At 40.9% G+C, this 13774-nt stretch overlaps 1 protein-coding gene across 1 annotated transcript in view; it reads left to right on the top strand.

Annotated features, from left to right (window-relative positions):
- Positions 1–13774, top strand: part of grik3 (glutamate ionotropic receptor kainate type subunit 3) — a 157119-nt gene that overhangs the window by 132710 nt on the left and 10635 nt on the right. Inside the window, exon 13 of the mRNA XM_082150269.1 lies at positions 2786–3003. Within this exon, the coding sequence (XP_082006395.1) occupies positions 2786–3003 (218 nt within the window). The remainder of the gene's footprint in view (positions 1–2785; positions 3004–13774) is intronic.

Raw genomic sequence — 13774 nt, 5'->3', positions numbered from 1 at the left:
GATGGATGGATGGATGGATGGATGGATGGATGGATGGATGGATGGATGGATGGATGGATGGATGGATGGATGGATTGATTGATTGATTTATTGATTTATAAGTTTGGTTTGGTTTTTAACCTTATGGTCCACTTAGGAGCCTACAACAAGTCACAGTAAAACATGAACATTTTTAACTATAACATAAAAAAAAAGAAAAAAAAATGTTATACAATCTTTTTTATTTGTTTTTTAATTTTTTCTTAAGTTTGGTTTTAAACCTTATGGTTCACTTGACTACAACAAGTCACAGTAAAACATGAACATTTTTAAAGCTACAATAAGTAATTGTTTTCAACGCTAGGGGTCGCTTACCTCTTACAATTACAAAGGCGTATGTTTGATGACGCATTTGCAGAATTATGGAACTTGCCGTCATGTCGAAGGATCTAATAATGTTTATGGATGACTGAATACATTGATAACATGACTGTGGTATGAAGCAGGTTGTGATTGCTAATGAGAGACGGATATCAGCGCCACACGCGAGTCCCGCGGATGTAAAGGAATGAGGACATTTCATTCTACCGAACTAACTTACCCACGAGTGCTGAATAATACTCACAGGTCAGTTTATTAGACGAATGAAACTTGTGAGGTAACGCAGCGCTGTTTCACTTGGTCTACACTATCACACTAAACTGCATTTGAGTGTGTTGAAAGTGGTGTCATTGGAAGCATGACTTATAGCAAGCTGCAGAGAGTGGCACACACAGCGAATAAGAACCAGATCTTTGAGGTCATACTCTTCCTTCAGCACTTTATGGACCCCATTGTTAACCCCCGTCATAACAGAGGCATTGTCAGTCCCCATCTCCAGGAGTTTCTCTTTTTTAAGACCACACTTCTTGAGGAAAGCCACAACAGCACGGGCTATAGATCTGGCATCTCCTCCCTCGAATTCAACAAGCCCCAGAAATGTTGAGACAATTGTCTGCTTGGTGTCACTAAAGTACCTTATCACAACCCCCAGGTATTTAGAAACAATTACATCCGTGGACTCATCGAGGAGGAGGTTGAAACGCTGGTCAGCCACATCTGCAACCAAGTTTTTCAGAAAGTATGGTGCTAGAACACCATTAATCATTTCTGTGCACTTTGTCCTGTGCATTTTGAAATGGGTAGCAGCAGTGAAGTCTGAGAAAGCAGCTCTACATGTGATCTACGTGTGATCACATGCCAGCATGGAGCAGTGTTCAGCGATCGCTAATGCCATGGCGGCCTCAGCCTCTTTAGCAGAGTCCATTTTTTTTAAGCATAAATGGCAGTTTTTTTGGGGGTGGAACTATCATAAGGCTTTGCCTTTTGAGTGTGTTTTTGAATTGTCTTGTGTTTTTTTACATCGCTAAGTTTGGTAAAGAAATCAGACTTACAATACAGACAGAATGCCTATGTATTATCTCCAATAAACAGCTTTAACCAACCTTTGAATGCAGGGTTTGAGTCCCACTCCTTTCTATATTTTTGAGTTTAGACTGAGTCATGATGAGCTAGCCAGCTAGTTTAGCTTATGTCACAGAGAGGCACACACACAGTGGACGAGAGTAAGTGACTGAGGCTGTGTGTGTGCAGCGATTTATTTTTGTGCAGTGATTAAATTTTTTTAGACAAAGAACGTTTTACATCCCGTGCTGAACGTAAGCCAGGGCGGTATCAGCCAGCGGTGGATTTCCGCACATGCGCGATTCATTGCAGTCTGGACACGGAGGGGTGAACATCTCCTGCTCTGACCACAGCTGCTGTGCGAGGACTGGACACCTGTGAGTGCTTTGGGACGGGGGTGGGGCCCACGGCAGCACCCGCTGCTTGTTGAGAAGAGTAAGAACGATATGTGCTTTCACTTCAGAGAGTCTCCAAAAGTCTCCAATAACACCAGAAAAAGTTGTTAGATTTGTCACTAGTCGCTTTCTTGAGAATGTGTCGCTAGAGGGGTCTGAATACTCGCTAAATATAGCGACACAAGTGCTAAGTTGGCAACACTCCACGCGACACGCGTGCTAAAACGTGGTAAACCAGTCACAACAGACTGAGCTGTCTGGCCAATCAAAGCAGAGTAGCTTGCAGAAAGGAGGGATCTAGAGAGATTGATTCATCTGACGAGTCGTTTGAGAATCATTGAAAATGTGGTGATGTGCAAATGTATATTATGAGAAAATTAAACAGTTTTTTGACCTTTGATGCAGGTAAACCTGTTGTAGGAGACTCCAAAACAACATTAGGAAACTTTAAAATAGCATAATAGGGGCACTTTAAATAAGTCTCTTATGCTCACCAAAGCTGTGAAAACAAATTAATATTGTGAAATGTTACTACAATTTAAAATAACTGTTTTCTATGTGAATATTTAGTAAAGTGTAATGTATTCCTCTGATCAGAGCTGAATTTTCACCATCATTTCTCCAGTCTTCAGTGTCACATGATCCTTTAGAAATCATTCTAATATGATGATTTGAAACAGTTATGCTGCTTTAAATCCTGATATTTTTTTTTTGCAACAGTGCAAAAAAATTTACTATAACTTTTGATCAATTTAGTACATCATTGCAAGGTATTAATTTCTCTGAAAAAAAACCTTTATCACCTCATTAAGTGAGAGATTACAAGGAATGTACAGTGTGTACAGGACCTTTAACACATTTGATCCACATTCCCTATTCTTATAAACATATATTAGCATAAAATGTAACCAAAAAATATTGATGCATTTTTATGTAGTCAGTTGATGATGCATTTAATTTGTGTTCAGGTTCAGAACTGATGCCTAAAGCTCTCTCCACTCGAATCATCGGAGGAATCTGGTGGTTCTTCACCCTCATCATCATCTCCTCCTACACAGCAAACCTGGCAGCGTTCCTCACCGTGGAGAGAATGGACTCGCCCGTAGACTCGGCCGATGATCTGGCCAAACAGACCAAAATAGAGTTTGGCGTCCTCAAAGATGGAGCCACCATGTCCTTCTTCAAGGTACAACCCTCTGAAACGATCATGTGGACGATTACCAATGACAAGACATGCTGTTTATTCCATGAAGCTTTTTGTCGAGAACCACTGCTGAATGTTAACAGAAGATGTGTTTGAAAGACAGCTTCAGCTAACTTTTCAAAAAAAGGAAGAACTTTTCTATTCTTGAGCGAGATAGAGAGAGAGAGAGAGAGAGAGAGAGAGAGAGAGAGAGAGAGAGAGAGAGAGAGAGAGAGAGAGAGAGAGAATCAATACAATTTCTCAAAAGCATTTTTTAAGCTTTTCCAGTTAGATCTTAATTCCCACTGTAAAAGCAAATTCTCCTGTGCTGTCACTTCTCATGTTTGAAGTGTTCCTTCATAATGATTTTTTATTTATTTATTATTATTCCAAAAGTTTTAACTTTTGCCTGCAGGGTTTTACTTTTTCAGAGCTTTGAGTTTTGGCTCTCAGATGCTGCAGTGCTGAGCATAGAAGAATATATAAAAATATATCAGGTTTCTGAGTGACACAAAATCAAGCCGTCTTTAAACCAGTAATTGCATATTCATACATTCTTTCAAAATATAGGCTGCTTTCATGGTTTCTGCTGATGTCGTAATATTTTTGATTTCTTTAAATAACCGTGTTCCAAAACATACATTAGCATTTTTTGTTTTGATTTATGTTTCAGTTCAAAATTGCTATCTTAAATTTCTATCAATACTATTTTTACACTTCCAAAGCCTTGCTTTGACATTTAGTTTACAAAGTTCCTTTGATTATGTGTCCTTTTTGTCTCCTGAAGTATATGATTTCAGCATTAGAATGTAGATTACAAAAACAGGTGTTTGCAATTAAAATAGCAAGCTGTCGCTGCCTGAACACCTTCAGTTCTGCTTGTTTTCTAAAACTTCAGCTGTGGTATTATTTCAGCAAGCAGACCTGGAACGACAAATGTTAATTTAACATTTTATCAAGAGTAATCAAAGAGTGCTCACACTTGTTCATTTTCTTGGGTCACTTTAAATGTTTCATGGAATTGAGCCAACAATTATCCGTGATTAGCTACGGTTTCTTACGTGACCTCCTTTAAAAAACCATGAAATGCCATTTAAACCGAGAGCTAATCGTGATGTTAAAGTTTCATTATCCTGAGACCGCAAACTACACACACACACACACACACACACACACACACACACACACACACACACACACACAATTGGTTCCACTTCTAAATCCACTAGTATGTTTCATGAGCTCACTATGAAGAAAACCCAACCCAGGCTCATTTGAAATACATGGCTTTGCCTACATTTCTGCCAAACTGCAAAACATCTCGGTTACGTATGGTAACCCTCGTTCCCTGAAGGAGGGAACGGAGGCATACGTCGTGACCAACGAATAGGAATCTCGCTAGCGAGGTGAAACTACTTCGAGTGAAACCAAACGAGCCAATGCACATTGGCGTGCAGTCATTTGCATCAGCTGTTCAGCCACACAGCACGGGTATGAGCAGCAGGTGCAATTGCACCTCAGTTTTTTGCTGAGGATCTGAGCCGATGAGCTGGCTGACCCGGCGGATGACTCGCAGCAGATGTGGTGACGGGACGTACGTCTACGTTCCCTTCTTTAGGGAACGAGGGTTAACATACGTAACTGAGATGTTCCCTGTCAGTCGGTCACTCTCCACGTACGTCGTGGCCGACAAATAGGAATCCCTACCAAAGCGCCACAGCTGCTGAATACTGGGTGACTTATCCCAAGGGAAAGACACGGGCTTCCGTTTAGGAGCAGCCGTGGAAGAAATACACATATGGGATCCCCGCAGGGTCATACATATGGGACCCAACCTAGACCCGGTTCTCAAGGATTCAACGGATAAAGTACTGGCACCGGACGCTCCGCCGCGTCCGGGCCGAGGGTGTTGGAGGACTCAACAGGTTTTTCACTCTGGAGCAATAAGGGTGCACAGTAGGGTGCAGCAAGCCGACAGAGCCGGGCCTCTCAGTGCCTCTACCCGTTTAGGGTGAGAGCACAGGAGGAGACCGGCTCTACACGTAGGCTATAATATCTAGCGAACGTGTTAGGTGTCGCCCAGCCCGCAGCTCTACAGGTATCTGTTAACGAGGAGCCACGTGCCAGTGCCCAGGAGGATGCAACGCCTCTCGTGGAGTGAGCATGCAACCTGAGCGGGCAGGGCACGCCTTGAGCTTGGTAAGCCAAGGTGATGGCATCCACAATCCAGTGGACCATCCTCTGCTTGGAGACAGCCTTTCCCTTCTGCTGGCCTCCGTAACAGACAAAGAGCTGGTCTAAGGTCCTGAGACTTTGAGTTCTGTCCAAGTACAAACGCCCAGACTCTAGGCACGATTTGTCGACCGAAAATGCCTGCAGGTCTCCTATCCTCTTGATAGAGGCCAGTGCAACCAGCTGCAAAGTCTTCATGGAGAGAAGCTTTAACCCGCTGGGGTCTGAGCTGTTTTCTGGGCCCTGGAGGTGTTCTGACATGCTCTGACATTTGTGTTTTTTTCTGTTACTAGTGACATTTTCATGGCTAAAGTCTAATTACACTGTATTTAGCACAAACTCTACTACAATAATATATCAGCAGCATGTATGTAAAAGTTTGTAGTTTTGAGATAATGACATTTATGCGTGGTTTGTGAAAATACAAAAAAAAAATTCTCACTGAAATAAGGCCATGAAACCCATACTGATTATTTCTTCACAAGACTTTTGAAAATTGTATGACGTAGCCTAGAATATTTGCTCCAAAACTATGTGAAAATCACCCTGACTGCTCATTCAGATAAGACAATATATTGATTTAAAATTTTTACGACGTGTTTTGTGTGAGAAAGCTTTATGCGGGAGCTCATTAATATGTAAGCTTTTCACACCTGAGAAAGACAAAGACACTCCCCTAACTGCCCTATTAGGAGCTATCAGGCCCTGTCATCAGGGCCGGCGCGTGCACTTCTGCCGCTCTAGGCGAAAAACATTTGTGCCGCCCCTAGGGCTGGTCCGAACAGGGCAGCGGGAAGTGGGGGTGCTGGGGGTGCTGCAGCACCCCCTGTTTTCACAGAATTGTAAATGCAACGCATATGTTTGTTCATTAAAATGTATTAATTTTGAGCATTTAGTCATTTATTTGTAATAAACACTTTAAGTGGGCTATTTAATTTTTTTTATTTATATGTTAAATTATCTTTTTAAAACATAAGCGCAGAGTGTTACGTAATATTGTGTGTGTGTGTGTGTGTGTGTGTGTGTGTGTGTGTGTGTCGAAAGAATTTGTCCGCAGCTGCTCAAAAAAAAAAAAAAAAAACCCGTCAAAAACCCCACTGTCAGTGTTTTGTAAGGAACAGGCAAATATGTAAAATATAGCAGGAGACATTTTAATTGTTTTCTAATAAAACAGTTATTTTTTATGTCATTGTCGGCTAGACAGATGAAGTTGACGACTCGCGATCTTCGCAGCGCCAGAGAGAAATGCACATTTCATACGAATTACATAAGCAGCGCAGTCTGTTTTCTTTCGTTTTGAATTGTTCTGCTTAAAAGTAGACATTTCAAGCTATCTATATGTCTCAGGTCTGTGAGGCAATATATAGGCCCACGGTGAGTACGGTTCATTTATGAGACGAGCTCCAGGTTCGCCAGCGCCTCCGTGTCCTGATTATCTATTTTCTAATAGCTTATATATTCTTCTTATTTATTGAATCCAGACAATTGGTTGATGAAACATCGATTAAAATTAAGATACAATTAATACAAAACGAAATTAAATTTAAAGACAGGCTTTGTGCTTTCAGTTTGAGGTCTCTGTGAAAGTTTTAAAACATTCTTTTAGTGCCGCTTTAGAGAAATACATTTAAAAAAAAAAAAGCGACTTAGTCCAGTGCGACTTAGGCTATATATGTTTTTTTCTTCCTCGTGGCGCATTTTGTGACTGATATGCGACTCCGGAGCAATAAAATAAAAGGGACTCCGGAATAAAAGCAGAATCAATAAAGTCAAAAATGTGATGTGCAGTCAGGTTTGAGAGTGTGCGCGTTTTTTGAGGAGTTTTATAGTCTTGATATTGTTTCTTATTCAAAAGTGGTGACGCCCCTATCCACGCTGCACTAGCAATATAAAACGCACACACACATGTCTGTTAAATTAAGCAATACTTTAAGGTAGTCTATATTTTTCTGACTAACAAATTACTGACACAGTAAAGGGTAGATTTAAATTAAGAAAAACAAAATTTCAATAAAGAAAAACAAAATTTCAATAAAGAAAAAAACTAAATGTAAAATTTAAATAAAGAAAAAACGAAATTTAAATAAAGAAAAAAACATTTAAATAAAGAAAAAACAAAATTTAAAATTTAAATAAAGAAAAAACGAAATTTACATAAAGAAAAACGAAATTTACATAAAGAAAAACGAAATTTACATAAAGAAAAACGAAATTAAGTTAAATTAAAATCGAGATTAATTTAGATTGATAATAATGGGTAAAAATGCTAATTGCCTATATTTTGTTTCTATTGTTATATTTTCCACAATGTCAAAGCAACGCAGCTTAACCCAAAACACAAGCTCAGGCATGCACTTCTGTCCATACAAACTCCGCTGTTCTGCGCTCTAGCCAGAGAACACCCCAGACAGCAACATAGTGTCGGCCCAGATCCGGCCCACATCTGGCAGAGTTGGATTCCACAAGGCCCAGATGTGGGCCGGAACTAGGCCGACACTATGTTGCTGTCTGGGACTCCCGTTGCAGGAACACTTTAGGCCAAGAGGAAGCAAATATATACATACCGGTATACTATGCGTAGGTGGATGTGATCGGGGATTTTGGCTGTGTAACATTTAAAGCCACTTAAATTAACGAAATGACTCAAATAAAGATTCGTTCATTTTTATGAACGAGATCGAACAAGAGAGTCAGTAAAATTATCCGAACTTCCCATCACTCAGTCATGAGTCATGACTCGTGAGAGCAGGGGGCGGGGCGGCGCGGGGCGGCGCAGGGCGGCGCAGGGCGGCGCAGCGGCAGCTCAGCAAATCATATAGCCTATTTTGTGAATTGTTCATTCCCGATTGGCACACATTTTGCCGCCCTTACAAAAGTGCCGCTCTAGGCAATTGCCTAGTTCGCCTATATGGACGCGCCGGCCCTGCCTGTCATTCAGAGCAACCTTGCACAAAGAATGATGAGATTTAAAAAAGAATGGCTTTTAGATTGTTTGGATTTATTTACAACACAACATAATCCAAAAATTCACAAAAAATGACAAAAGAGCACATTGAAAACAATGATCCAAAGACAGAGACCTTTGTGCCATTCCTAAAAACATTGTACATACCTTTTATTTCCAAGGTGTTTGATTTTCACTTTACCATGTTCATATGAGACTCATGTGAATGTTGAAGTCAGCAGGACTCAGTTGCATCAGGGCCCTGTAAAAAAAAAAAAAAAAAAAAAAGTGAACATACTGATATCAAGAGAAACTATAGGGCTGCACGATTTTGGGAATAGATTTTAGATTTTTCTGGTTAAAATTTCTTTTTAAAATTCACAGAATACACACACACACACACACGTTTCCAACAATATATAATGAACACCAGGTTTGTTGTGCCTTGTAGGCATAGGCTACGCAGTGCTGCATAAAAAAATAATAACAATAAATTAAATCTTCCAAAAGATTTCAAGAACAACTACGCTAGAGAAAAATATATTGATTATCATATGTTACTTCAAATGTTTCCATTCGTTATGATGATATGAAATGAGATAATAGTAAAAAACATAAAGCCTAATGTTTGGTGCATTTTTCCTTTCAAACGCAATCGCGCTCCAAAATATGATACATTCAAACGCACAGCGCGCTCCAAAATATGATACATTCAAACCCATAGCGCGCTCCAAAATATGATACATTCAAACCCATAGCGCGCTCCAAAATATGATACATTCAAACGCACAGCGCGCTCCAAAATATGATACATTCAAACCCATAGCGCGCTCCAAAATATGATACATTCAAACGCACAGCGCGTTCCAAAATATGATACATTTAAACGCACAGCACGCTCCAAAATATGATACATTCAAACGCCATCGCGCTCCAAAATATTAAACATTATGGTTATACATATCTATGTTTGAGCAGATATCGACAAACAGTATTTAACAGTAAACACAGGTCTAAATAGTATAATATTCACCATATATCTAGCAACAGTTCAACTGCAATGTGAAGTTTATGCAACAATACCATAAACTAATAAGTAAGAATTTCTTACCTTACATCTTTCTTGTCTTCAAATCGCGTTCTTCTTCTTCTGGGGATAAATCCAATGTAAGCGTGTCTTCCAAACTCGACGAAAAGCAGAGACTTGTGAAGTGTTTTGGTGTTTTGTGTTTGAGGTAACGAGGGCGTTCGCGTTCCATGTGGAGATTTGCATGTGAATCTCTTTTGCGCGAGTGGGCGTGTCGAATAAAAAAAATAATTAGCAAGCGTTTGAGATACTGGACATCCTGTTGGTTTTATACAAATTACTTAAACAGAGAATATTTGTTTTCAGTTTGAATCCGATCATTTAAAAGTACACACTTAAATGTGTATAAAGGTATATGGCTCATAAATGTGTGACAAGTATTCGCTGAGTTTTGTTTCAGTTTATAGACGTGCTCAAGAAAAAAAAGTTCACCGCGACGGAGAGGCAGAACGCACACCCTGTTTATTTTCTTTATTTTACAAAAGCACAATGTTTTGATTTGATTGTAAGTGGACACATACAAAAGTAGAAATATCACAGATTCTTTTTTTATATTTCTTTTTTCTGTATAACCATAAATGACGGAGTAATTTAAGTTTATTGTACTACAATGTGAAGAAAATCCAGCAAAACGCGGGGGCGCGTTTGCCGACCTCAGAGGGTTAAGTCTGTTGACCTGTCTTTTCCCAGTTGACCTGAAGACCCAACTGGCTGAGGTGCCTGAGCACGAGGTCCCCATGTTCGCATAACTGATCTCGAGAGTGTGCTAGTATGAGCCGGACGTCGAGATAGTTGAGGATGTGAACGCCCTGTTCTCTCATGGGAACAAGTGGCCCCTCCGTGAAGACACAGGGAGACAGGGACAGCCCGAAGGGGAGGACACAAGGGCAGTACAAGGACTGATATGCTCGACCCTCGAACGCAAAGCGCAGAAACGGCCTGTGTCGAGGAAGAATCGAGACATGAAAGTACGCGTCCTTCGACCAATCTCTGGGACGGATGCATTCGAAAATGCGTTTCTGCGTGAGCATTTTTAACGTTAGCTTGTGGGGACTCCGATTCAAAACTCGCAGGTCCAAGATCGGTCATAACCCACCGCTTTTCTTGGTTACAATGAAGTAGGGACTGTAGTACCCTGACCTCATATCGGCTGGAGGGACCAGCTCTATCGCGTCATCACCTGCACCACTGCCTGAAGTAACCCTCTGTGCAGGATTAGATTGCGGCAGAGGCGCAGGGACTCCGCTCCTTTGCAGGAATGTGAGTCTCGACCGTAGCTTCGAGATGGTCATCTTCCCACAATGGGTACATGACTCATCCACGAACGCTGCATCAGCATGTTCAATGCCCAGAGACACTACTCAGCGTTTGTGACCATCCCACGATCCCAGGTAACGACCGCATCCAGAAACACACAGGTAGATTGACATCTTTAAAAAGACGCGCTCTACCCGTGCAAGCTCTTTCAGGAGACTACTCTCCTTGGTGCTGAAGCACGCAGGGGAACGGTCGCAGCGAACACAGACAGGGAAGTGTGCAGCCTGTCATGCCTCTCTCGCGCCGATCTTACCAGCCGCTTTCAGCGCTCTTGGCGCACCGTACCAGATGTAAGAACAGCCTTTTTGTTTTGCTCAGTTTACAAACAACACAAACACAAAAAGACAGAAAGAGAGAGAGAGAGAAAGAAGTCGACCCCACTGCCGCACTGTATGGGCCGCACCAGACGTGAGAGATCCTCCTGGAGAGCTTGCTCATTTAATATAAACAGCTTCCCTGAAGAGAACAACATCGAAACGCTCGGCTCCGAAGTAAAAAGTGCAATCGCACCTTCTGCTCATTATATACCCGCTCTGCGTGGCTGAACAGCTGATGCAAATGATTGCACACCAATGTGCATTGGCTCGTTTAGTTTCATTCGAAGTAGATTGGCCTCTCTCACGAGATTCCTATTCGTCGGTCACAACCTACGTCGAGAGTGACCAATTGATAGGGAACTATACCCATACAGACATTCCACGGGAGTTTTAAGCTGAAATGAACACTACTGTTCTGTTTGACAAAAATTATGATTACAGGGGCAAATTATCAATAATGAAAGAATTTTTTTTTTTTTTTTTTTTTTTCACATTACTATGTGAGGACCTCAAAACACTTTTACCATAGTCCATGATTTGTAAACTAATACATTTTGACATTCGTATCACAATCAGTTTCATATATTTGGCTTTTCTAATGTAGTAAACTTGCTCAGTCGCTCATCTAATCTCACCATCACCATGATTTTTGGAATGACTTCTCTTGAAAGGAAGAAGTTTTAGTCACATAACATCGGTTAATGGAAACGCCGCCATTTCGAAAATATCATTAGACAAAACACAAAATATTGCAAAGTTTAGCGCAAATCTGTAATGGAAACATGGCTATGTATAACTCCTCTAGTCTAGTGTACATGCCACATGAAAAGTGCAGTGAAATGTACCTGGACCAACATATTTTTAGAAATGTAGGCAGAGTCACATATTTCATTATAGTCACATAATGAGCCTATTTTGCAACCACGTATCCCACAATGCAACGTGCTCGACTTGACCAGTGTAAAGAAATGAACCAAACACATTTTTCCAACACATTTTCTAGACTTAATATTTAACCAACCACCAACATGTAATTTTTTACACAAATTGACTGAATAATGCAAAATAACCATGCAGCATATTGTTGTTTGGAACACTTATTTTTGAATACTGCTTCACATATTATTTTCAAAAATATTATTGACAGTTTCTAATGAAAAGTATCCAGCAGGTAGTAGGCTAGCGTTCACGTACAGTAAAACGAGCACAGCTGTGGTGAAAGCAGGATAATAACTGCCATAATCCAGTGTACACAGTGCCTGTTTAATCTAGGAAGTGTCAGCTGTATCACTCCAGTCGCTTATTCATTCTTGTGCAGTCCAACGTTGAAACCAATTCCCAGCCACTTTCAATTATATTGAGAGACACCAGGGAAAATAGCGTTTGAAGGGGGAGGAACAATAACAGGTGCTCAAGGTTAAGAGAAGAGTGCCAACACCAGCACACCGTAGTGTGAAGCTGGAGAGTGTCACTGTAATGGAGACGAGACTCAGGACGAGGAAAATCTCCTGGATGTCTAGTGTGTTGCTGTCAACTGGACCTACAACAGTTTCTGTTCTACTATATGCGGTTGCAGCAAAACACATAGTCACATGACAATTGTGTAAATTTGTCATTTTATACAAAAGAAGTGTGTTGCATAGGGATGTTGAATAAAAACATTTCAGTTATTCTTATGAAATGACATAGTATGCAATTGCATACATTTTGTATTCAAATTAGCATGCAGATTCAGTTTTGCAAGTGTTGGTTATTTTGCACAAAATAAGCACAGAGCTAATTGTTTCTGCTTGATCAGCGAGCATTTTTATCCAAAGCAACACATGTATTAAAAGTTCAGTCCCCTGGAGTGTCCCGAGGTTAAATGTCTTAATCAAGGGCATGAAGGTGGAAGCTCATGAATCTCTTGTTGTGTAGCGTCATCCTTTCAGATATTAGCCTGGATCTTAAAATGCTGTCACACCACACTATTCATCAACATCAACTCCAAAAACATACTTATACATTACATTTTCAGCAGTTTACAGCTGAAATAAACACTTGTGACAGTAAACAAATAGCAAATTTTATTCTATTAACTAGCAAATTATCAATAACGAAATACTTTTTTTTTTTTTTTTTTCACAATATTAACTGTGAAGGTAAAGGTAACTGTGAATTGTGTGATTAAAGTCAGAATTGCATCATATAACATCGCAATTGTGTTATAAAGTCAGAATTGCATGATACTGTTACGAACTGCTCCGAGACAAGAAGGTTGAGGATCCAAATGCAGTTTATTTAAAGTGTTATTCAGAATTGCAGTCAAAATCCAGGCAAAGGTCATACACAGGCAGGCAATCCAACAAACAGACAAATCCAGAGGGTGAGGCAAAAACAGGAAAACCAGGACACGGGCAGAGATCAAGAACCAGGAATAACAACAACAAAGGAAATGCTCAGAAATGCAGTGGAATAACGTACAAGACTTCGCAGGGAATAATGAGGTGAACCAGGCTTATATAGGGTGAACTAAAGAATATAATGAGACACAGGTGAATGTGATAATCAGGGATGATGAGTCCGGGCAGTGAATTATGGGAAATGTAGTTGTGAGTGAATCATGATAGTCTGGTGTGGAGTGCCCTCTGGTGGCTTTCAAGGGCACTCCAGCTGGTGACCGTTACATAGCCCCCCCTCAAAGGAGCGGCTTCCAGACGCTCTAAACTTGTCCAGGAGGGAGGTGGAGCAGAGGCGGACCCGGGGGCGGGATGGTGGGCCAGGCCCGTGGAGCGGATAATGACCTGGAGACTGCGGCAAGACGGGAGGCCAGGCTGTGCAGGTGACCAGGCTGTGCAGGCGACCAGGGCGGATCAGGCTGTGCAGGCGACCAGGGCG

The sequence above is a fragment of the Leuciscus leuciscus genome, assembly GCF_965113295.1.
Source record: "Leuciscus leuciscus genome assembly, chromosome: 20".
Taxonomy (NCBI): domain Eukaryota; kingdom Metazoa; phylum Chordata; class Actinopteri; order Cypriniformes; family Leuciscidae; genus Leuciscus; species Leuciscus leuciscus.
The sequence above is the reverse complement of the archived record's forward strand: the minus strand, read 5'-3'. Positions and strand labels throughout refer to the sequence as shown.